The sequence below is a fragment of the Bos taurus genome, chromosome 5 (assembly GCF_002263795.3).
Source record: "Bos taurus isolate L1 Dominette 01449 registration number 42190680 breed Hereford chromosome 5, ARS-UCD2.0, whole genome shotgun sequence".
Classification (NCBI taxonomy): Eukaryota; Metazoa; Chordata; class Mammalia; order Artiodactyla; family Bovidae; genus Bos; species Bos taurus.
In genome coordinates this window covers 60140475-60165390 of record NC_037332.1, presented here as the reverse complement: position 1 = coordinate 60165390, position 24916 = coordinate 60140475, and the positions used below count along the sequence as shown (strand labels likewise).

Sequence of the window (24916 nt, the reverse complement as noted above, 5' to 3'; positions counted from 1 at the left end):
ATTTTCAAAAATTAACAATTTGCATTTGTGGATTTTTTCCTTAATATTTATCAAATGCTTTCTATCTGCAATGTATTTTAGTGGAACTCTTTCCTTCTGGTTAAACAAAATACGTTTACCTTTTATTAAGGAGTCCTTAAGACATCAGCATAAAAAAGGGGATTTTAATTTTCTTCAAGCATAATATCAGTTGACATCATAAAACTTTTAATACACTTTTAGGGTAATGAAATATAAGCCCTAGACCTAAGTGAAGTGAACTATTAGTTCAGTTTTATTCTACACCAATTCAGACAAACCTAGAGTTGAGTTCTAGGTACACAGTATAAAAGCAATGTTGACAAAACTGTAGTATATCTGAAAAGGGGTGAATAAGATGGTTAAAGGTTTGGAAATCATGCTATACGGGCAATTAAACACTTGGAGAAGAAAATAGGAGGAGCAATAAAACTTTACTTCAGACCTTCAATTACCTATCGGAAAAAGATTGGACCTATTCTATATTGTTCAGACAATTAAACTATAAACACAGGTAGAATTTTAAGGAGAAAGATTACAATAGTACCCAAAATGAAAAGGGCTGCTTTTGAGGCTTTTGTTTACTGAGATTTCTAGAACAGAATCTGGGTGACCTTTGGACAGAGATTCTGGGGAGAGGATCTGATGAGGTAAGAAGTTGCCCTCAAGGACCCCAAGGTCCCTTTTGATGCTAAATAACTCCATGATCCAATAGAAACATCACTTACTGTACTAAGTTATAATAGGGTGACACCTTTGCAGCTTTTTGATGCTTTGCCTCTGAATTAAAGGCCTCAGATTGCTATGGGGTTTTTGGTCCTTATGCTGCTTTTCATAGTTCTACCATCCCCTTTATGCTTCCCAGGTGGCGCTATTGGTAAAGAACCCACCTGCCAATGCAGGAGACAGAAGAGACGGGGGGTTCGATCCCTCGGTCAGGAAGATTCCCTGGAGGAGGAAATGGCAACCCACTCCAGTATTCTTGCCTGAAGAATCCCATGGACAGAGGAGCCTGGCAGGCTACAGGCTACAGGTTTACAGAGTCGGTCACTACTGAAGCGACTTAGCATGCACAACATGCATCCTCTTTATTACCAGGTTGCCTCAACTCATTCCTTGTTTTAACAACCTCCTGCTTCATTCTACTTTCTTGCTTCTAAATATGCTGTCGTCTAGGATAACAGCATAACCAAACTTATTAACACTGCATGGATAATTTAAGTGAAGACCTAAAGACCTCACCTGTAAATAAGGTCTTTGGTATATGGACTTTTTGCCATCAATTTTAGTTCTTGAAGGCATTTTTTAGCTTTCTTTCAAATTCTCAGGAGTATTCTAGATCTGTCAATTATGTGGTGTCTGGAAACTTGTTATCAAAATTCCATAGGTTTGCTAAGCTTCCTACTAACATAAATTTAAAAAAAATTCTAAATTCATTATTGAAATTTTCAAAAACACTTAATCACAGGCAGTGTATGCCCTTGATTATCACTGAGCAAGATTTTCCTTAGGTAGGCAAACTTTCCTTGTATAGCATCTTCAAAATGAAAATAGAAAAAAAAGTAACAAAAAAATTTTCAATGATGAAAACAGAATTTATAACTAAATTAGACTATGCAACCAAATGAAATTGATTAGAAAGCTAATTACTATTCTCTTCTGAGCTGCTTCATATATAAAATATTGGTATAAACATACAGATTTCTTTAGAATATGGGGAATCATTCTGATTTCACTGGTTTTCTTCTTAATCCCTGGTCTTTGGTATACTGCAATCGCTTTTTAACATAACCCAGTCAAAAATGTTTAATGAAAATTTGTTTTATATCTAGCAGGTGTTTTCAGTTAAGAATAAAAGAAAATGATAATAATGTTTTGTTCAGACTAAGTATAACAGACTGCTTGACCATTAAGGAACTCACTGTCTCCTTAAAGGAAGTAGAAACCAGTTACAGAGCAATCAAAGAAGTACATTATCAAGGCAGGATTGGTGCAGATAGTAATGCCCTTAATATTTGTAATGGGAAATGGAGTAGTTCTGCCTCAATAGGGTAGAATCAGAAGTTAATAATAAATGTGCATTTTTTTTTCTTTTTTAAAAGTTTGCTTTGATAATTAGGTTAAATATTGGTGTTAAGAGCCCTTGGATTGTTATTATTTCCTGTCATTTATTTGGTAAGAATAATATGGAGAGATGTTCAATTGACTCAGTTGGAAGCATGTCTATAAGATATGAAGAAAGCCCCCAAATTGCCAATATTTGAAAATTTAAAGGGTTTATTTTCTGAAATGTTATATAAATTGCTATTCCACATCTTTTGCCACTTTCCAGTGCTGGCCAGAATAATTTTAATGTCCCCAAATGGATGATGCTGACCACGTCCCAGTCCCTCCTGTGAGATATAAACTTCTTCTATAGCCTCAGCTGAGTCATAAATAATACCTACTTGTGCTCCGAGGCATCTAAATTGTCATCATCAGCAACACACACAACTGAATTGTATCTGTAAAACAGTTACTTTTCAGGAAAATATTTAAAGGCACAAAATGAACATTGCAATCAAAAACTACTTTCTACTTAACTTTGCCAGTTTCCCTGGATGTGTACATAGAACTTGATTTTCACAGAACTTGAGAAAGCCCCAGATTCAAGTGCTCCATAACCGGCTTCCATAATCAGCAGCCCGGCACAATGCTATGGACAATTAGCTGCTTTTGGCTGCTACTAAATCTTCTCCCTTAGGTTATTTCACAACTTCACTGTTTCGCAGCACAACTGGAAGGACAGTGCTTGGAAGGACCAAAGAGGTTCTCTTTGTCGTGCCCCTGCCTCTAGCAAGGATGTTCTTAAACTGGGCACTGGCTAATCCTGTGCCCCTTTTCTTTTAGCACCCTGAGTTTGAGTTAGGGAATACTTTTTATATCAAAAAGGATACACCTCGGATAAAGTAAGCATTGATTGTTTAGCCAAGATTTCCTCCTCCACTCCCCTGAGGGTCAGCAGAGAAGCGGCGAATGCAGTTAATGAGCTCTCTCTTGCCCATGACCCCGATTGGGTGGGCGTGTGTGTGTGGGGTTCTATCCCTGGGTCGTGAAACTCTGGGAGAAGGGGTGGCGGGAGAAGAGGGAGGGTTTGTTTTTGCTGGGGGGATGTTGGAAGTAGGCGCTAGCCTATTTCGCGGTTTTTTAAGCCCCTTGGCATGCCCTGACCTGATCAAGAAGGAGTCAACTGCTCTGTGGAATGTTCCGGGAGAAGGTGGGAGACTGCTTCTAAAGGAGGCCTGTGGGTGCTGGAGGGCACCAGGGGGGTCACGCAGGGACATGCAGGGCGAGAGCCGGGAGGGGCACGGTCGAAGCTGGGGGCCCGAGGTGAAAGGCGCGCGGAGGGGCGGAGGCGGGCGGGTCAAGCTGGCAGCGAGGCATCGGGGCGGCTGGTCTGGCTGTGGGGGGTGGGGTGGGGGGCGTCCCTCCCCGAGCTGCGGCGGCAATTCGCCCTCACAGGCTACAGCGCCCCGGCTGTCAAAGCGAGCGCGGGGGGCGGGAGGGAGGAAGGGGTGGAGGTGCGAGGGGAGGAGGGCTGGCACCGGAGCGCCGCTGTGTCGGTGCAATAAAAATGCATCCCATGGAACTGCCCATGGAGAAGCAGAGGACGGAGACGCCGCAGCCAGAGGAGGTGGTAAAAGCGGAGGAGGACGCCCAGGAGGCGGCGGCGGCGGCCGGGAAGTGAAAGGTCTCGCAAAGTTCAGCGGCTGCTGCGGGCGCCGAGCCCCGGACTAGCCGCGGAGGAGCCCGCGGACTGCTCCGCTGGGCAGCGCGGCCGGGCAGGTTATGGTACCGGGGCTTCTGCCGCCCCCGAGGTGCCCGGGCCCCTCCAGGCCGGTGCGCGAGGGTCACCCCACCTCCCAGCGCGGCCCCAGCCCGCGGCTTCCCGGCGCCCCCGCCCACTGACCGAACCAGGCACCCCAGGAGGACGAAGAAATAAAAGAGCCCTGGTTCCTCCCGAGGACTTGTTGGCGCTTCATCCCACAGCCGCGAGGGCTCGACTCCCTCCCGCGCGCCCGGCCCGGGTCCTCCCGGCTTCTCCCGGCCATGGGGAGCTGCGCGCGGCTGCTACTGCTCTGGGGCTGCTCCGCGGTGGCCGCAGGTGGGTGGTGACGCTGCCGGGCCCCCACCCCCCTTCCTTCGCTCTTGTGTTCCCCATCTCGGGACTCGGGGATACAGGGGTGCGCAGGCTGAGAGCGCCGAGCTCAGCGCCCAAGGATGAAATGAGTGGCCATGTTCCGCCTCCTTTTCCCCGGGTCTCCGCAGTTTAAAATATTATTGATTTTTTTTTTTTTTTTTGCATCTGCGATACACATGCCCTTGGATAACCCGATATCCTGGGTGCGCCCTGCCTGAGATAGTGCGACCTTGGTTTTTTCCTCGGTTTGGACTAGTAAAAAACTGCCTTTCCACTTTGTGAGGGAACAAAGGACCAGGCTCGCCATCCCCCGGCACTACATGGCCTGAGGAATGACGGGGAGGGGTGGCCCAGCGACCCTGGGCGCGCGTGGGCCGGGGCCGCTCTCTTGTTGAGAGCGATCGCCGTCGTCCCCGAACTCTTGCTGGGTACTTGGGAGCCAGGTAGGGACACCTGGGGCGGGGTGAGGGCTCTCTCACCGGGACAGTGGCTAGAACTCAGACCCCGGCCTGGGAAGGTAGGTGGTGATCACCCTAGGTTGCAAGGAGCTGGTTTGCCGCCCTGGGGAATTGGTACCCTGGCGGAGGCTCCGCGGGAGGTCGGAGGCGGGTCTGCTTCCTGTCTGGGTAACTGGACGCCGGGCAGCGGCGTCGTCAGATGCGCTCGCCCTTGCACTCCCACCTGGGCTGCCTTGGGCTGCCCTTGGCCACCAGTCCTAGCTTGCTCTTTCTAAATTTGGGAGCCCCTTCTGTTCCTCTCTCTCCTCTTGTAGGTCACCTGGTTTCCAGTTAGGCTCAAGTGCAGTTCAGGGTGTAAGGGGGAAAGACAGTGAGTAACTATTTGGCCTCTTGGTCTTTCAAAGCATCTCACTTGCTCCAGAAAGGAGAGTGTGGGCTGGAGGGACTGACGGGTGGAGAGGGAGCATTGGCACACTTCTCCCGTCCCTTCGGTTTCATCTACTCTGCCCCCAGAGATGCCAGCATGAAGAAAAGCCAGGCTTTAGAATCTGCATCCCAAACCCCAGTCGAACTGTTAGGGGCATCCTTGCTATATTTGGATGGTCACTTCTTTAGGGATCTCTAAGTACTGTGTCCATCGATTATTTATCTAACTCCAGTCTTCTCTGGATTGCTTCTTAGTTTTTTTTTTGGCGGGGGGCAGGGGGAGCTCTAAAATTACTCAGAACGTTTCCCAAGGAACTGTTAAAGGGTCTAAGCTTTTATTTTAATTCCTGCTACTTAAGCATCCCTGTGTGCACTTATGTATGCTCCCCCAACCGCAAAGTGAACTTTAATAAACCTTTCAAACCATGTTATGGCAAAAACATGCAAGCAATCAAAAGGTTGTAAATAAAAATACTTGTACGGGCAGTATATGATTTTCCCTGAAATGCTTTACAGGTGAGTCATAGCACATTGTGTGTTCGTGTGATGTTGGCCACAAGCAGCTGATGCCCCAGCTAATCAGAAAAGTGGCAAGCAGAGTCCAGACATAAGGCACACTTGAATCTGACATTTAAAAACTATGCCTAAGGAAGCCCTTTCTTAAGGTTGCAAAGACTATGTGAGGCTCGTGGTAGTCAGTGTGTGAAATGTCTCTCTTTTGGTCTAAGTTGTCATTTGGCTTATAGTGATAACAATTCAGAGGTGCACCCTCTTAAGAAGCAGAAAAGTTCAATTAGCTAGAATTTGGGGTTTGGCTTCCTTTTCCTTCTTTCCCTCTCTGTTTTAACTTTTAAAATAGATAATTTTGTTTAAGGTATTCATAATTAAAATGACAAGCCCAAATTAAAGGATTGTATTATGTAGTCAGAATGTTAATGGGTGGATAATGTTTATCATTTTAAGTAATTTTGAAACATTAAAGTCTGCTGGGCCTTTGTTTGGGTGGAAGCACATGTTTCTTTAAGAAGGTGTTTTAGTTCACAGATTATGTTTAAAGGTGCTGTTAGTGGCTGCCAGACTGTAACCATTCTCCTGTTAGGCAAACAGGTGACTACTATATAACCTGTCATAGGGAGAAGCACTCAAGAGGGAGAGAGCACATCAAATAAGCTTTTCTGTCATCTGGTAGTTTAGAGGGTTTTTTCTTAGTTACATTTATGCAGTACTAAAAACAGATATTGCACATCTTAGTTCCCTAAATGAGATCCCATGGTACACCAGTATCTCATATTGATTTTCCTAGAGAATTTGTCCCTTCATATTTTTGTCTTAAAAATATGGTAGAATTCTATATTCCCTCTGTAGTGCATTCTCATACACATATTAGATAATGCCAAGGACTCAAATTATATTTGAAAGACTAAACTGAGTGATCTTAAAAACGTTGTTGGTTTTTAGTATTATTTATGTCATGGCTTCAAAAGCAAATGAGTGTGTTTCAAAAATAGAGACTGTTTAAAAATATTTGAAAAGGTTTAGGCCCATTATCTTTTCCCAGTGTTAACACTTTCCTTCCTCTCACCCTTTACCTAAAGTGATTTTATTTTCTTTTATGTGAATTGTACATCTGAACATGAAACACGCATGCAGGCACACCCTCATACACTCATGCACATTCACACACTTCCATATTTGCATTTGGTAGAATTTCCTCTTTACTGAAAGTCTCAGGGCAACATGGGGACTGCTGAAGATGGACTGGGTGGACAGAAGAGCTTTCCAGATGGGTTTGTCTTGAATAACATATGCTTTCCCATCTCTAGGACTGAGTGGAGTGGCTGGAGTGAGTTCCCGCTGTGAAAAAGCCTGTAACCCTCGGATGGGAAATTTGGCTTTAGGGAGAAAACTCTGGACAGACACCACCTGTGGTCAGAACGCCACTGAACTGTACTGCTTCTACAGTGAGAACACTGATCTGACTTGTCAGCAGCCCAAATGTGACAAATGCAATGCTGCCCAGCCTCACCTGGCTCACCTACCAGCTGCCATGGCAGACTCCTCCTTCAGGTATCCTCGCACGTGGTGGCAGTCTGCTGAGGATGTACACAGAGAAAAGATCCAGCTAGACCTGGAAGCTGAATTCTACTTCACTCATCTAATTATGGTGTTCAAGTCTCCCCGGCCGGCAGCCATGGTGCTGGACCGGTCCCAGGACTTTGGAAAAACATGGAAGCCTTACAAGTACTTTGCAACTAACTGCTCAGCTACATTTGGCCTGGAAGACGATGTTGTCAAGAAGGGAGCTATTTGCACTTCTAGATACTCCAATCCTTTTCCCTGCACTGGAGGAGAGGTAAGGGCACAGGTTTAACTCTACACTGTAAGTAAGGTAGAAAAATGTTACCAGCCCACATTTTTTTTTAAAGCATGAAGGTATACTTGTAGCAACATGAATGAAATTAGAATTTTTCATGAGCTTTATTTGTCATAAATTATTTCTCACCCTGAGACATGCATGTGGAATCATTTTCAAGCGGGTTGCCCACTGGCTAGGTTTAAATCAGAATTCTAAGATTTTAATTTTTTTTTCATTTAAAGGAAGAGTAGATAGGCAACATTATCAGTTTACCTTAGAGGTTTAAAAGACTACTGGTGTCTTCAGACAGCAGGACTGCTTACTGTGCCTCTGCAGGGGCAAGCCTTACTGAGACTGCCTGTTCCTGGAGCCCATGCCTATCTTTCTGCAACCTTAACATAAATAGGAAGTAAATAAAAACAAAGCCAAGGGAGGAAAATACTATGTTTGTCAGAAGGATACTTTTGTATAACAGAGGAGTTTTATTGTTAAGATTAAGAGACTGCATAGCAAACAAATGAAGCTAGTTTCTTTTTAGACGCAGGAATTCTTTCTGGGCACACACACACACACACATCAGTTGCAGCTCAGGCTCCTGGGTCTATCCTGGGTGCAAGAGCTTCTCAATATCACTCTGCAAAACAGCCCCTTATCTACTAGTACCATTTCTATACAGAATGTTTACTCTTTGCTTCATATTTCCCAATGCTCAAGGGGGAGACTTTTTTTTTTCTTTTAATTTGTATGGATGTACCTAGAAAGCCCTCCCCCCACTGAGATGTATGAAAACATGGAGTTTAGGGACAATTGGGTGAAAGCAGATTTAGAGAATAAAGTACCTTCAATATATAGATCAAGAAATATCAACATAGAAAAAAAAAGAGAAGAGAATATAGTATTTCTAGTTCTAGCACGTGACACAGAGAGTAGATAAGTGGTTCCCAACTAGAGGTGATTTTGTTAACATCACCCTTCAGGGGCTATTTGGCAGTGTCTGGAGACACTTTTGCTGAGGGCGGGGGTGACACGGTTGGTGTCTAGTAGATGGAGACTGGGGAGGTCGCTCAGCCTTCTACAGTGCGCAAGATAACACTCCTCCCATTCTGGTTCCCAGAAAAGAATTATTTGCTCAAAATGTTAATAGTGTCAAAGTTGTGAACGTCTGGACCAAGTGTTAAGCATACATCCAGACATTAAGTTAATCATTCTTCCAGCAGTGTTTATATTACTATTCATAGACTTCCCAGATGATTATATTTAGTAAATATTTGAGTCCCTACTATGTGTCAGGCAGTGCTACAAATTCTGTCTTTGGTTTGGTGCACAGGGGTACTTGCCAGGGACTGATGGAAAGATTGGTTTGGGTACTTCTCTGCCCTACTCCCATAGACGTGTGGACTTTTGCCATGTTATCCAGCTGCTGCTGTTTCTGTGTGTGCTCTGCAGACCTGGAACAGTGTTGCTGGCACCAGAACCAAGGAGGATACAGCCCAAGCAGCACGCAGATGGTGTTCCATTCTTATTCTTCGTTCCATTCTTCCTTAAGTTGGCTTAGTATTGTAAACCTGTGTGCACCCTGTCACGATGGACATTTTTCCAGATACCAGGACAGGAAAGAGACAGATAAGTTAGACTCTTTGTTTTCTTCTGTGGAGAACACTTTGTGTTGCAAACAAATGAATGGCTTGAACTCTCAGATTGCTTTGGAATTGATCCACAGGCTCATATCAGTTCCCTCCATCTCAGTGCTACTGGGTCATGTTATCTATGAAGTAGCAAAAATAAGAGTTTCAGTAACCAGATGGTAGGCATGCTTGCTTAGCAAATATCATATTAAATGTATTTCAATGGCCCAGAAATTACTTAGAGATGACTAAAGTAATGACTAAACATTTATTTACTCTGCTGCTGCTGCTAAGTCGCTTCAGTCGTGTCCAACTCTATGCGACCCCATAGACGGCAGCCCACCAGGCTTCTCCGTCCCTGGGATTCTCCAGGCAAGGATACTGGAGTGGGTTGCCATTTCCTTCTCCAATGCATGAAAGTGAAAAGTGAAAGTGAAGTTGCTCAGTCGTGCCCGACTCTTAGCGTCCCCATGGACTGCAGCCTACCAGGCTCCTCCGCCCATGGGATTTTCCAGGCAAGAGTACTGGAGTGGGTTGCCATTGCCTTCTCCACTGCAGAGCAAAAATCTTGTTTTCTTTAAAGCCAAACTACTTATTGTCATCAGTGCTTATGTCAAATTTCAAGCAGGTAGAGACTAAAACTTATGGTAGATCGATCTTTCAGTGTGCAGTCACCTTTTATATCTAGTTAAAAATTTTTTTATTGTAGTTATTTCAGCAGACATATTTCAATGGCAAGAAAAACATTAAATGCCATCTAGTTCTCTCTAGAGCATTACTTGCAAGTATATGTTAAACCATCATAGAATTTCTTTCCCTTAGAGACAGGTTTGGGAATGAATCTTTCCCTCCTGAGTTAGAAGAGAATCTTCCTCAAAGATAAGGACCAGAGGAAGCCTCCTTGGAAGCGATCATTATCTACCGCTCCTTTGTTGCTTTGGAATATAAATTAGTGCTGAGCTACAAATTAATTTTTCAGTACAACTCTGTAGCATCAGTCACTACTTTTGAAAACTGAGCAGAAAAATAATCCAATTAATCTAGCATCAAATAAGCAGGCTCAGATTTCATTTATTCCTTATTTATAATACTGTAGACCTATATGTTCCTCCATTCTACATAAGATTTCTCAGGCCTTCTCTAGGTATTATCCTACTACGTAGGCTAACGTAAATATATCCCAGTCTTTAAATTTGTTTCCATTGTCGACTCTGAAATACTTCTTTGGGCTTTTTAGGGCTTTAGAGAATCCTGTCGTTTCATGTCTAAGAAATCAGATATGTCCATCTTCAGAGTGGAAGGCACCAGTCATCTGAAAGAGGACTTTAAAAAATACAGGCCTCAAAAATCCACACAGAAGAATACTTTTTAAATATAAGTTTAAGTTTACACAAAACGTTCTAAGCTGGTCAGCAGTTTCAAAGAACAGGATATGATTATCTTACAATGTGTCTCATTATAGGAGAGGAGATTGAGGCTCAGAGATAAGGTGATTTGCTCAGCTTACAATTAGTTGGACTTCCCTGGTGGCTCAGATGGTAAAGAATCTGCCTACAATGCAGGAGACCTGGGTTCAATCCCTGGGTCAGGAAGATACCCTAGAGAAGGGAATGGGTACCCACTCCAGTATTCTTGCCTGGAGAATCCCATGGATGAGGAGCCTGGAGGGCTATAGGCCATGGGATTGCAAAGAGTCTGACAGGATTGAGCGACTAACACTTTCATACAGTTAGTTATGTGACAGAGCTTGGACTAAATCACAAAGACTTTAAGTATAGTATTTGTTTCATAAAACCATGTTCTCTCACCATTACTGACCTCTAAGAGTTGATAGCAAAGAGATGTCTGCCTTTACCCTTGCTCACTCTCTCACATTTGCTGTTCATTTGGATGTGACATGAAGGTAAAAAAGAATTTGCCAAACAGTTTTCTCCTAAGCAGAAGTGTCCTCTGAGATGTCGATGGTGTTCTGGGAATAAAAGTTTCCATAGCCAAACTAGGTTGGGAGACACTGATTGGGTTTAACAAAATGAGACATTTATAAACACATAAATATTCTCATTATGTGTCCTGTATCTTCAAATGGGAGGTATAGGATGGGACATTCCCAAACTTATTAGCCCATGCAATCCTGTCTTTGCAGAACTCCAATTCCTATCTTTTAGAACTCTAGAGATCCTCAGAGCATAATTTGGGAAATGCTGGGGTGAGGTATTAAGTGCTCCCAAAATCCTGGTGAAAGACGCAAACAGGAGGAGATATTGTTCATGGGGCACAAAGTTTCAGTTATGAAAGATAAACAAGTTCTGGAGAACTAATGTACAATAGTATGACTATAGTTGGAGAGGGCATGGCAACCCACTCCAGTATTCTTGCCTGGAGAATCCCATGGACAGAAGAGCCTGGAAGACTATAGTCCATGGGGTCGCAAAGAGTCGGACATGACTGAGTGACTAAGCATGCATGCATTCATGACTACAGTTAACAACACTTTATTGTGTACTTGAAATTTGCCAGGAGGCTGTATCTTAAGTATTCTCACCACGTGTGCTGAAAAGTGGTGACTATCTGAAGTGACAGAAATGTTAATTAGCTTAAATGTGGTGATTATTTGACAATATTTATGTGTAACAAATCATCAAATTGTAAACCTTAAATACATATAATTCTTAATTTCCAAATATACCTCCATTTTTTTTTTTAAAGGCACAGATGGGCCTGGTGCTTGGCACAGTAGTGAGAGTGGGGTGGGGAAGACAAAACAAATTAGCTAAGTTATACAGTATGCCAGAGTGTGATGACTTCTAAGGCGAAAATAAAACAGAATAGAGGATGTGGGGAGGCTCCCCTGGTGGCTCAGATGATCTACCCGCAATGCAGGAGACCTGGGTTCGATCCCTGGGTCAGGAAGATCACTGGAGAAGGGAATGGCTACCCACTCCGGTATTCTTGCCTGGAGAATCCCATGGATAGAGGACAGCAGAGCCTGGCAGGCTGTATAGTCTATGGGGTTGCAAAGAATTGGACTCGACTGAGTGACTAACACACAGACAGTGGGAATGCTGGAGTGGAGGGGTTGCTGTTCTTATAACAGATTGAAGGATTTGTGTTGGATGAAACAGACAGTGATAAGAACTCTGAGTTCCTGGCAAGATTTCATGAGTGAACAAAATCTATAATTAAGGCTTCCTTCAATCTTTTGATATGGAAAAATGAAGTGTATTAAAATAACAGACACTGGTAAAAATCCCTCTTGCTAGTGTTTTTTAGAATGAGAGCATTTGAAAAGGAACCTCAATGTCATAGATGGAAAAGCACATGACTGATGAGTAATCTGAAGCCTGAAGAGAATTAATGTCTTGTCTACAATTACTCAGCTGAAGTTTGTATTTCCTGACTTCTCTGCTAGTGCTAACTCCACTGTACTATTGGCTTGGCTAAAAAATTTGTTTGTGGTTTTTCTGTAACATCTTACGGAAAAACATGAACGAACTTTTTGGGCAGCCCAATCATTTGAAATTCCTTTGTGTCAAGCTGTGTAGTGTGAAAGATGCAAAAACTACATACATTGCTTTTCCTTTGTAGTCCTTACAGTCTAGTGCGTAAGAGATTAAATATCATTTATGGACTGATTTATTAAATAATATGAGACAGTGCATGATTAATTCCCCCAGTATGCTGTGCAAGTCCTATGCTTTTTAAGATTTGAGTGTTTGTCTCTTTAGGCTATTGAAGAGGATTACATTTCAGTACATTGTGATAAAGTCAGTGTGGCACAAATGTGCAGAAAATGATACATTAATCAGGGTTTTATAGGTATTTACATGTATAAGGTGCTCAGCAATATTTAGGATTTTTAAACTGTAAAGATAAAGTAATACACAAGTAGGAATACTTTGGAGACACTACTCTGGTTAGCTACTTGTTTTCTTCAGTCATTGAAATATGCTTGTGCCTGTTTTTGCAGCAGTATCAGTCATGAGAGTCATGGTGGCAGCTCTTATATACTGAAGCTTTCCCATATCCCAGGCATTCTGTAGAGTTCTCTACATCCCTTATTTTCAAAAGAATGTTGTTAGTTGGGTTTCAGTATCAACCCTATTTTACAGATAAAGTCCTTGAGACTTAGTGAGTCAGGGTAACTTTGTCAGAGGAAGTAATCAATGCTGGAGCTGGGATGACTAGATTGCCTTAAAATTATTTATATGATTAGGTTTTATTATAACTCAAAAATTAAAAACAAAATTAAATTGCTCTGGTAATTATTAAACTATAAAACTTACAGTTTAATTGATCATTTGTAATATGGCTATGTGAACTTTGGGCTTCCAAAGTGGCACTAGTGGTAAAGAACCAGCCTGCCATTGCAGGTAGGCATAAGAGACAATTCCTGGTTGGAGGAAAGCATGGCAACCCACCATGGAATTCTCAGCTGGAGAATCCCATGGACAGAGGAACCTGGTGGGCTATGGTCCATGGGGTTGCAAAGAGTCGGACACGACTGAAGCAACTTAGCATGCATGCATGAAAATTTTGTATAATAAAGTTAATTTTTTTTTACATTAGATAGAAAAATAATAGGCAAAGACTCTTTGCATTTAATGTTACCCAAGATGATGGTAAAGAATCTGCCTGCCATGTGGAAGACCTGGGTTTGAGTCCTGGGTCGGGAGGATCCCCTGGAGAAGGGAATAACAATCTACTCCAGTATTCTTACCTGGAGAATTTCATGGACAGAGGTGCGTGGCGGGCTATCATCCACGGGATCACAAAGAGTCTGACATGACTAAGCGACTAACACAAGATCGTTTAGCATAAACCATATGGTAATGAGTATTAACAGTTCTTCAGTGCCATTTAGCATACTTTTTATTGATTGGTTTGTTTGTTGGGGGGGGTGAAGGAAATACTTTTTATCTAGTTGGTAACTGCTTTAAGTAATTTTTCTAAGTTATTAATGTTATACTTTGAAGCATGTTCTCAGCTATAATTTTGTTGAATTTTTTGGAAAATAAATGTTTTATCTGTTTGTTTAGAGTGCTTTGATTATCCACACCCTGGGGCTAGGCTACTCCCTTCCTGTAGGGGTGGGGCAGGAGACTTATAAAAGCACATTTTAAAAAATTGCCTTTAGTTTAAGGAAAACCCACAGGATGGTTATCAATTAAAATTATTCAAAGAAACTACATTAAAAATTAGAACAAACCCAGAGATTAAATCAATAAACTTTGATTGATTGGTTTCAATGGGTGGATTTTTCCTCTGCAAATACTTTCTTTGTGGCTATTAAAAAAATCTGTTTAGCATCTGTTTGCTTCATATTTGCCAGTATTTCATTGTAATATTGTGGAAACTTTGAGAGATCAGATTGCAAAATGCCGAGTTAGTAACCGATGATTCATGTTGAAAAATTAAGACAATGAGGAACAGACAGCTGAAGGTCAGGTAGGGCATACAAGGTAGCTTCCTACTAAGGGATGGAGAACGCAAACCAGAATGGGGATTCTTCAGCAGCAGCAGGGGTTGGGCACCTTGGAAGATGAGGAAAATGAGTCATTCCAGAGAATATGGAAGTTATTGCTTCTGATCAGTAATCAGAAGTGTCTGAAAAGTCATTGAATATAAACTGCGTCTCTTCTGCACACCCATGCACTCTGTGTCACTCACATGCAACTATAATATCATGTCCTTTATCTCTTCTACTCCTACAGTGTTCACTTCTTGAAGAACTTTGCCTCTTTTCTCATTGTATTCGCTCTGTGGCTCCTAGACCCCCAACTTCTGCATCTATCATATATCCCCAGAAGCCATAAATGTCCAAATACATTCAGACAGTACTTCAGGACAGCAAGGAGGCTGGTGCTGAATTGAATTCTATGAAAATAACTGTGAAATGATAATACTATTTATTAAATGTGTCGGATGTTACACAACTCCTGTGTATCCTTTCAAACTAATCATAATTCATTCATTCTTCTTACAAATATTTACATACTGTCTCCTATGTTCCAACTATTTTAGGAATGGGGGGTACAGAACAAAAAGTCAAAAATTCCTGCCCTTGAGATTGCATTCTAAGTGTAAGGTGCTAAACAAGTTAAGTAAATAAAATATATGGGATGTTTGATAGTAATAAGTGTAAATTTTATAAAAAAAATAAAGAAGCAAGGAAGGGGACTAGGTAGTAGAAAGGGGGTTTTAAATATTTAGACAGCTTCCAGGGAACACCTTAATGGGATTTTTGAATAAGGACCTGAAGGGAAGCAGAAATGAGTTATGGATATGTCTAGGGGAAGGGCAAAGGTCCTGAGGAAGTCTGCCTCCTGCCGTCAGGACAGTGAAGAGGCTGGTGCTGAGGCAGAAGGGTTGAGGTATGTTACACTATACCAGAGGCCAGAGAGATAATGGCAAGGTGTGGGAAATTATGCAGATTCTTATAAGCGGGTGTCTAGGATGGCCCAAATTTACACCGAGATCACTTAAACTATTAATAGCATTCCCTTTCACTCTCAAAGAGGTCCCAATCTGGACAATAAATTTTTATAAAGTCATTGAGTTTTACTCTGAATGATACTTGAAGCCATTGGAGCTTTAAGCAGAGGGATAATATGATCAATTTATTGTTAATATGATTTCTCTGGTTTATGGGTAAGGAAAGACCAAAGAGGGAAGCAGGGAGACCAGCTAGAATGCTATTGCCGTTAATTTCAGGCTAGATCTGATGGCGCAGAAACAGAAGGTTGCAGTGGAAATGATGAAAAGTAGTTGAGTTCTGGATCAATGTTATGGATAAAGTCAACAGCATTTGTTGGCAGGTTGGGTGCAGGTATGAGAGAAAGAAACAGATAAGGATGTTTCTAGCCTGAGTACCTGAAGAATGGGACAGCCAGTTACTGAGGTGGAGAAGACTCTAGAAGGAGTAGATTTGGAAAGGAATGTCAGGAACTCATATGTGGACACATTAGGTATAAGTTGCCTGTGACACATCCAAGTGGAAATACTGAGTAGGCAGTTGGTTCTGGGAGTTTAAAGTTCAAAGGGGAGATCTGAACTAAATATATACATTTGGGAGTCATTTGCACAGAGATGATATTTAATGCCATGAAACTGGATGAGATCATCAAGGGAGTGGGTGTGGACAGAAAAGAGGAATGTCCAAGAATGGAGTCCAGGGGAGGATCAAAGTTATTCCACTGACTCTGCCATTACCAAAAACACTTGCAACTGCCCAGGCATATACAAGGACCAGTCTTACCAACCTGCAGATTCAATGGCTGTTTAATTAAGCAACATCATGAATTTGAATAACATTGACTTGCCACTGTCAATACAGTCGGTACAAATTCTAAAATGAAAAGTGAGAGGGAAGGCGTGAAATTTGCCACTTTAGATTTTCAAAAGATGAACTAAAATAAATAGGGAGACAGGAAAGACTGGTCAGATAATGATGATAGAAAAGGGAGAGGGAACAGTATTGAAGGAGAAAGACATCTTTGAAAACATGCTGAAAGAGAAATGCTGATTTTAGGGGCTTTCAGATTTTAAGGGCCTCACGTTCCATTTTATCTTGACTTATTCAACTTTTAATCCTTTTTTGACCCTAAATTCCAGCTATAGGAGAAATTTGGCAGGATGATTTTTTAGAAGTCATTTTTAATATCCATGAGCTGTCACAGCATTGGAAATGAAATTAAAATAGAGCATTGTACACATTTTTTCTGCTTAACGAGTTATGAAATTTAATTTGCAGAATGTGATGGAGAACATCTACTTAAGGCAAGGGTGCTATGCAATTAATCCCATTTATGTAAAAGTATTTACATTTTCACAATCTCAGAAAATGTTACTGTTTTAATGAATGTTTAATTGTTCTCTTGAGGAGGAGAAGAGAAAAGTATCATTTAGAGATCACAGTAAAATGTGCCAGTTTCTCTGTTGGGCATTTTGTATACATCTCACTTTAAGAAACAAGCTCTTTTCCTGGATGGTTTGTCTTATTAACAAACAAAAAGAAAACACTAATCCTCTTTCTGTGTCATATTTCACTTCTCTTCCTAACTTTCCTGTCTGTAACAGAGAGAAGCAGAAGTCTTTCAAGGCCTCTGCTATGTTTGCAGACGTTACTTTACACTTCATAATCACATAGTTCCTAAAACAAAACAAAAAAAATTATGAAAAACATTCAGATGCTTTCTGGGTGACATCATCTGTGCTAACACTATCTTTCAGCAGCTACTAGAAAGGTTTGGGTGTTTTAAAATTAAATTGAAAAGAGAAAATTTAATCACTCTCTTATACTATTTAATCTCCATTAAGAATTTATGTTTCTTTTTATGGCAGTCAACCTGACCTTTCTGAGGTTTCTGAGGTTTTCCATCAGTTCCTTTTGTAATTGATTCCTATAGTTTTCTCATATCCTGTATCCCAGTGCATAGCCCTCTGACTCCACCCCTACCTCCAGATAAGAAGCAAAGATAAATGGAGGTCACGTGGACCAGTGCTCTGGCTCTTCCAGGAGAACTAGGCACCTCATCTCCAACAACCCATGTTTCCCCTCCCAGCACATCTAAAGGGGTAGGACACTGCAGTCACCCTGTTGGAACAATAGCTCCCTCTCTGATGATTATCAAAGTTCAGAAGAACTGAGGTCCACTAGGGGATCCTTCCTAGAACAGAGGGTGTAGTGAAGAAGTGTAGTTCGTAAGAACAAACAGGTAATTGTCAACTCCTCCTCTGCAAATCCCTAGCTCCCTTCCTTTCCTTATCAATTCCTATTTGTTACTTTTGGCCATTTTTCTAATTTTTATTTCTTCTTTTTAATAATCTAGTTATGCCACATTAGACCACTTATTTTCTCTCCTCTCTGGCCCCCACATAGCTATTTGTCTGCAAAAGTGGGCATGATACCTAGCTTGTTCCCATGATTTTCTCTTGAATCTTCTATGAGTCTGCTCAACTCCATTGCCCTCTTGTCTGTCCATCTCAGCCCAGTGCTAATCAATTCTACTGTTCACCTTCTTCCTTCAGCTAAAGAGCTGAACTCTAATGGTAAAATAATAACACAATTGTGCTTAGAGATGCCTCTACAAATTTTTTTTCCCACTCTGAATGTGGCCCTTAAATTACCCTGGAAATCCTTTTTTTCCCTTAACTCTTCTCCATTCCTGTAGTGATTCTTTCAAAGTGTCTTCTCCTGTCCCTAAGACCCCTCCTCACACTCATTGCTTGCTCTCAGCCACAGAGCTTGCCTCTTGTCTCACTGAGAAAATAAAAACTGAAATTAATGGTATTACTGTCTAACTCAGAAAGGCCCATCAAGACAAAAACTGAGACCCATATTCCATCCTTTCTCTCCTTCACTAGCCTTAGACATTCACCAGGGCCTGTCCCATTCTGCTACTGGAGTCTCTTTTGAGTCCATATGCTTCTCTCCATCCCTAAGCTACCAGTGGTGGTGCAGACCATTTCTATGCCTTATAGGAACGTCCCCTCTACCTGAGAGTTCACTCTGTTGGGTCTTGCTTGCTCCCCAATCTATTCTCTATATCGTACTCTGAAGGATCTTTGTGAAATCCAAAATGTCACTTCTCTGCTTAAAACCCTTCACTGACTCTCCAGTTTCCTCACACATTGTCCACACTGTTTAATGCCATGCCCTTTCTGAATGTCTGCTGCCTCAGCCTCCTCACTGCCTCTTACTCCCCAGCCTCCAGCTCTACATGTGGAACTGCTTGTTTTACCCCAAGGTGCCATGCTCTTTCTCATCCCCTGACCCTTGCACACATGCTTCCAGTTCCTGAGATGCTCCTCTTCTTGAGTCCTACCTCTATCCATTTAGCTAAGTTGTCACTCATATATTTTGGGGAGACAGATAGATAAAAGAATAGATAATTCCTACTCATCCTTAAGGACTTGGCTTAATCTTCACCTCTTTCCCAAATTGTGGGTTAGGTGCATGATGTATGTGCATCACACATGTGCACTCTTGGTACACATTCACCTCTGTTATGGCTTTCATCACATTGTTTTGTGAGTTCCTTAAGATAGTCCAGACCACAGTATGAGAAACACTACCCTTGCCTCTAACATGTTGCCTGATAAATAGTTGTTTATCAAATACATGGATTCTGAGGCATTCAGTTTAGTCGCTCAGTCATGTCCGACTCTTTGCGACCCCTTGGACCGTAGCATGCCAGGCCTCCCTGTCTATCAGCAACTCCCAGAGTTTACTCAAACTCATGTCCATTGAGTTGGTGATGTCATCCAACCATCTTATCCTCGTTGCCCCCTTCTCCTCCCGCCTTCAATCTTTCCCAGCATCAGGGTCTTGTCAAATGAGTCAGTTCTTTGCATCAGGTGGCCAAAATATTGGAGTTTCAGCTTCAGCATCAGTCCTTCCAGTGAATGTTATTCAGGACTGATTTCCTTTAGGATGGACTGGTTGGATCTCCTAGCTGTACAAGGGACTCTCAAGAGTCTTCTCCAACACTACAGTTCAAAAGCATCAATTCTTTGCCTCTCAGCTTTCTTTATAGTCCAACTCTCACATCCATACATGACTACTGGAAAAACCATAGCCTTGACTAGACAGACCTTTGTTGGCAAAGTAATGTCTCTACTTTTTAAAATGCTGTCTAGGTTAGTTATAACTTTTCTTCCAAGGAGCAAGGGTCTTTTAATTTTGTGGCTGCAGTCACCATCTACAGTGATTTTGGAGCCCCCCAAAATAAAGTCTCTCACTGTTTCTACTGTTTCCCCATCTATTTGCCATGAAGTGATGGGAGCAGATGCCATGATCTTAGTTTTCTAAATGTTGAGTTTTCAGCCAACTTTTTCACTCTTCTCTTTCACTTTCATCAAGAAGCTCTTTAGTTCTTCTTCGCTTTCTGCCATAAGTGTGGTGTCATCTGCATATCTGTGGTTATTGATATTTTTCCCGGCAATCTTGATTCCAGCTTGTGCTTCATCCAGTCCAGCATTTTGCATGATGTACTCTGCATATAAGTTAAATAAGCAGGATGACAATATACAACCTTGATGTACTCCTTTCCCTATTTGGAGCCAGTCTGTTGTTTCATGTCCAGTTCTAACTGTTGCTTCTTGACCTGCATATAGATTTCTCAGGAGGCAGATCAGGTTGTCTGGTATTCCCATCTCTTTAATAATTTTCCACAGTTTGTTGTGATCCAAATAGTCAAAGGCTTTGGTCTAGTCAATAAAGCAGAAGTAGATGTTTTTCTGGAACTCTCTTGCTTTTTTGATGATCCAACAGATGTTTGCAATTTGATCTCTGGTTCTGAGGCATTATCATTGTTAATATTATTGGTGCATGCATGTGGGCATGCTTAGTTGCTTCAGTAGTGTCCAACTCTTTGTGACTCTATGGACTGTGGCCTGCCAGGCTCCTCTGTCTGTGGGGTTTCTCAGACAAGAATACTAGAGTGGGTTTCCATGTCCTCCCACAGGGGATCTTTCTGACCCAAGAATCGAACCTGTGTTTCTTAGGTCTCCTGCATTGGCAGGCAATTCTTTACCACTAGTGCCACCTGGGAAGCCCAGTATTATTGGTAATGACTATTTATTACCTTTAGTTGTTTAAAGCATCTTTATGGCAGACAAAGAGTCAAACATGACTGAATGATTACACTTTCACTTTCACCTGGTGTGCAGGTACACTAAACAGTCTGTTTGAGAGATGACTTGCTAAATATCTGTTAAATTAGCCATTTAGGATGACAGATTCTAAGGCAGATAGTTGACTAGTACAATTTCTGAACAAGAACAATGTCTTAGCCTCTATCCCTTTACAAACCCAAACAACAGGCTCTATTTCTAATCTGCAAAGTCCTGACACAAAGCAGTTTAGACTGAAAGATACAAATCCATCAACATCTCTTGGAACACAATGGAAGGGGTAGGAAAAGGTTAACAGGGAGATTTTGTTTAGTTTTTCATCAATATCACTGGAAATGATTGCTTCTGCAGTGCTTCCAACTGGATTTCTTTTCACAGTGTTGTACTGGGTGCAAGGGTGGTTTTTTTGTGTGTGTGTGATTCTGGAAAATAATCACAATAATACACTGCCTCTTGACAAACCTGTGCAGCTATGTGGTTCACTCGGGTAAACTGCCAAGCTTGTTACTTCCTCTCCCTAAGAATTACTGTTTCAAGTAAGCTAAATGCCTCTCACCTGGATTTCTAGAGTTGAAGACAACTGAAGCAGCTTAGTTTACAAGGAAAAAGAGGTTTAAATATTATTTTCTTAAAAAAAAAAGTAAAAATATAAAACTTTTAAATTAAGCTGCTTCAGTTGTATTCAACTCTTAGTAATCCATGGACTGTAGTCCACCAGGCTCCTCTGTCCACGGGTATTCTCCAGGCAAGAATGCTGGAGTGGGTTGCTATGCCCTCCTCAGAGGATCTCCCTGATCCAGTGATCAAACCTGTGTCTCCTGCATTGGCAGGTGGGTTCTTTACCTCTAGCGCCACCTGGGAAGCTCCTATTTTCTATTACCTGAACTTTCATGTAGTATATTCCTGCCTTCAGGAAGTTCACATCCTAATTGGGACTTTTAAATTGTCTCTTAAAAGTAGAAGTAATAATTACAAGGCGGAGAAGGGAATTGCATGGAAAAGTGCACATGTATGAAGAAAGTCAACCCTTAGAATGACTGGAGAGTCTGGTATGGTATGGGTGGAGAGGAGAGAGAGCTGAGGGGAGATGAGGCTGACCCTGAAGGCTCAGGTTGGATTATACAGGGTCTAGTATGCAAAGTTGGAGAAGGCAATGGCAAGCCACTCTAGTACTCTTGCCTAGAAAATCCCATGGAGGAGCCTGGTAGGCTGCAGTCCACGGGGTCGCTACCAGTTGGACTCGACTGAGTGACTTCACTTTCACTTTTCACTTTCACGCAATGGAGAAGGAAATGGCAACCCACTCCAGTGTTCTTGCCTGGAGAATCCCAGGGATGGCAGAGCCTGATGGGCTGCTGTCTATGGGGTTGCACAGAGTCGGACACTGCTGAAGTGACTTAGCAGCAGCAGCAGCAGTATGCAAAGTATTTTGGATTTGATCCTATAGGTAGCAGAGATCAATCAACAGTTCTGAGTAAGGATAACATTATCAGAGCTGTTTAAGAAAAACAGCTCAGGGAACAGTGTGAAAGAGTCTTGAGTAAAATTTATGACATTAAACTTAATTGTGGTAAATTCCTCTTTTAAAAACTCAGCTGTACTACTACCAAAGAGGTGTGACTTATCAGCCATTCATGTGAAAAAGACCTGAGGGTTTCAGTTGAGTGTAATCTCAGTGTGAGTCAACAGTACGTCATGACTGCCAAAAAAGCTAATGCAATCTTAGGCTGCATTAATAGGAGAATAATGCTCCAAACAAAAGAGAATAGTCCTTCTGTTGTGTTCTCTAGTCAAAGCATAGCTCGAATATTATGTTCAGGTCAAGATATTCCTATTTAGAGAAGGCTGAGCAGAACTTGTGAGATCAATTAGAAACCTCATTATATAATGAACAATTAACTTGGGATATTTTGCCTATGAGAGAGGATTTATGGATGTTCAGGAATTGCTAGCATTCTTCAGATATTTGAAGAGGGATTAAATGGACTCTGATGCTTTTCAGAAAGCAAGAGTTTGACCAAAGAAAGATTTTCTTAAAAACTGGATGTATCCAAAAGACAAAGTGAGGCCCCTTGAGTTTCTCATCCCATGAAGTGTTTCAGCAAGACCTGAATGAGCCTCTGTGAGAGATGTTATGGAGAGGATTTGTGTGCAGATTTGAAGATTTGTCTCAGGACCCCTTAATGTCTCACCCACCTCTGAATACAAGGGTTATACCATAGAGTGAGTAAATTCTTTACATTCAAACTACTCCAATAGCAGGGGTCTTAGGTTCAGACTGCTTAGCTAATCACATCAGTCTTCCTGCTAGCTAGACAGGAGCCTTCAATTTTGTTCTAATCTTTTTGGGGATATCTCTTTTCTTTCGAAGTGAGAGGGTCCTTCTCAATCACTGAACATAAAGATCTCACTTAACTGCTAAAGAAAAGGGTGACAGGGGAAAAAGAAATGAGTCTCTATTCTCCGAGTCTCTATTTTGTATGAAGAGATGATATTTTATCTACAGCTTACACTATTAGATGCAATGTGGTACCATACGTGTAGGAGTTGGAGCCTATATGAGGTCCATCACCAGGCTCTGGTGTTTCTGTCTCTAAGTTGGTTCTCACCTCCACTGTCACCATGTTGATTCAAGCTCCCTCATCTCACACCCAATCCTCTCAAGTAACTTAAATGGCTCTCTCTTTAATTTAGGGGTCTTATGAGCAGCCTTGGGTTATGTTGAGTGTGGCTATCATGCCTACAGTTTCTTGACAACACTTTATTGAGCTAGGCTTCAGCAATATGTGAACTGAAATCTTCCAGATGTATAAGCTGGATTTTGAAGAGGCAGAGGAACCAGAGATCAAATTGATAACATTCATTGGATCATAGAGAAAACAAGAGAGTTCCAGAAAAACATCTACTTGTACTCCATTGACTATGTAAAAGCCTTTGACTATGTGGATCACAACAAACTGTTGAAAATTCTTCAAGAGACGGGAGTACCATACCATCTTACCTGTTTCCTAATAAACCTGCATGTGGGTCAAGAAGCAACAGTTAGAACCGGATATGGAACACTGACTGGGTTCCAAAGGGAAAGGAGTACAACAAGGCTGTATATCGTCACCCTGCTTATTTAACTTACATGCAGAGCTCATCATGCAAAATGCCAGGCAGAATGAATCACAAACTGGAATTAAGATTGCTGGGAGAAATATCAGCAACCTCAGATATGCAGATGATACCACTCTAATGGCAGAAAGTTAAGAGGAACTAAGGAGCCTCTAGATGAGAGTGAAAGAAAAGACTGAAAAAGCTGACTTAAAACTCAGCATTCAAAAAACTAAGACCATGGCATCTGATCACATCACTTTATGGCAAATAGAAGGGGGAAGAGTGGAAGCAGTGACAGATTTTATTGTCATGGGCTCCAAAATCACTGTGGATGGTGCCTGCAGCCCTGAAATTAAAAGATGCTTGCTCCTTGGAAAGAAAGCTATGACAAACCTAGATAGCATATTAAAAAGCAGAGCCATCACTTTGCCAACAAAGGTCCCTATAGTCAAAGCTATGGTTCTTCTAGTAGTCAAGTATGGATATGAGAGGTGGACCATAAATAAGGCTGAGTGCTGATGTTTTCAAATTATGGTGCTAGAGAAGACTCTTGAGAGTCTCTTGGACTGCAAGGAGATCAAATCAGTCAATCCTAAAGGAAATCAACCCTGAATATTCACTAAAGGACTGATGGTGAAGTTGAAGCTCCAGTACTTTGGCCACCTAGTGGGAAGAGCCAACTCACTGGAAAAGACCCTCATGCTGGGAAAGATTGAAGGCCAAAGGAGAAGGAGGTACCAGAGGATAAGATGGTTAGATAGTGTCACTGACTCAATGGACATGAACTTGAGCAAACTCCAGGAGATAGTGGCGGACAGAAGAGCTTGGTATGCTTCAGCCCATGGGGTTGCAAAGAGTTGGATACCACTTAGCTCAAACCATTGTAATACTTATGATAATCCAAGTCAACTTTAACAATAAATCCTAAATGAGAAGTTAAAAAAAATTTGCAGGGCTTCAATTCAGTTCAGTTCAGTCGCTCAGTCGTGTCCTACTCTTTGAAACCCTATGAATCGCAGCACTCCAGGCCTCCCTGTCCATCACTAACTCCCGGAGTTCACTCAGACTCACATCCATCGAGTCAGTGATGCCATCCAGCCATCTCATCCTCTGTCATCCC

At 41.9% G+C, this 24916-nt stretch overlaps 1 protein-coding gene and 1 long non-coding RNA gene across 9 annotated transcripts in view; one reads left to right on the top strand and one right to left on the bottom strand.

The window, feature by feature from the left end:
- Positions 1 to 3608: 3608 nt before the first annotated feature.
- The window catches only part of NTN4 (netrin 4), a 130108-nt gene continuing 108800 nt past the window's right edge, over positions 3609 to 24916 (top strand). For 2 of the 4 annotated variants that reach the window (XM_005206644.5, XM_010805194.4), the window contains exons 1-2: positions 3609 to 4162; positions 6906 to 7435. In XM_005206644.5, coding sequence (XP_005206701.1) covers positions 4108 to 4162; positions 6906 to 7435 — 585 coding nt within the window. In that variant the 5' untranslated portion in view covers positions 3609 to 4107. Of the gene's footprint in view, positions 4163 to 6905; positions 7436 to 24916 lie in introns of those variants that run through there. The other 2 variants (NM_001102203.1, XM_024991956.1) reach the window with 2 other exon arrangements.
- The window catches only part of LOC112446712 (uncharacterized), a 103999-nt gene continuing 87719 nt past the window's right edge, over positions 8637 to 24916 (bottom strand). For all 5 annotated transcript variants that reach the window (XR_009494546.1, XR_009494547.1, XR_009494544.1 and 2 more), the window contains one exon: positions 8637 to 9203. This is a non-coding gene — a long non-coding RNA (uncharacterized lncRNA). The remainder of the gene's footprint in view (positions 9204 to 24916) is intronic.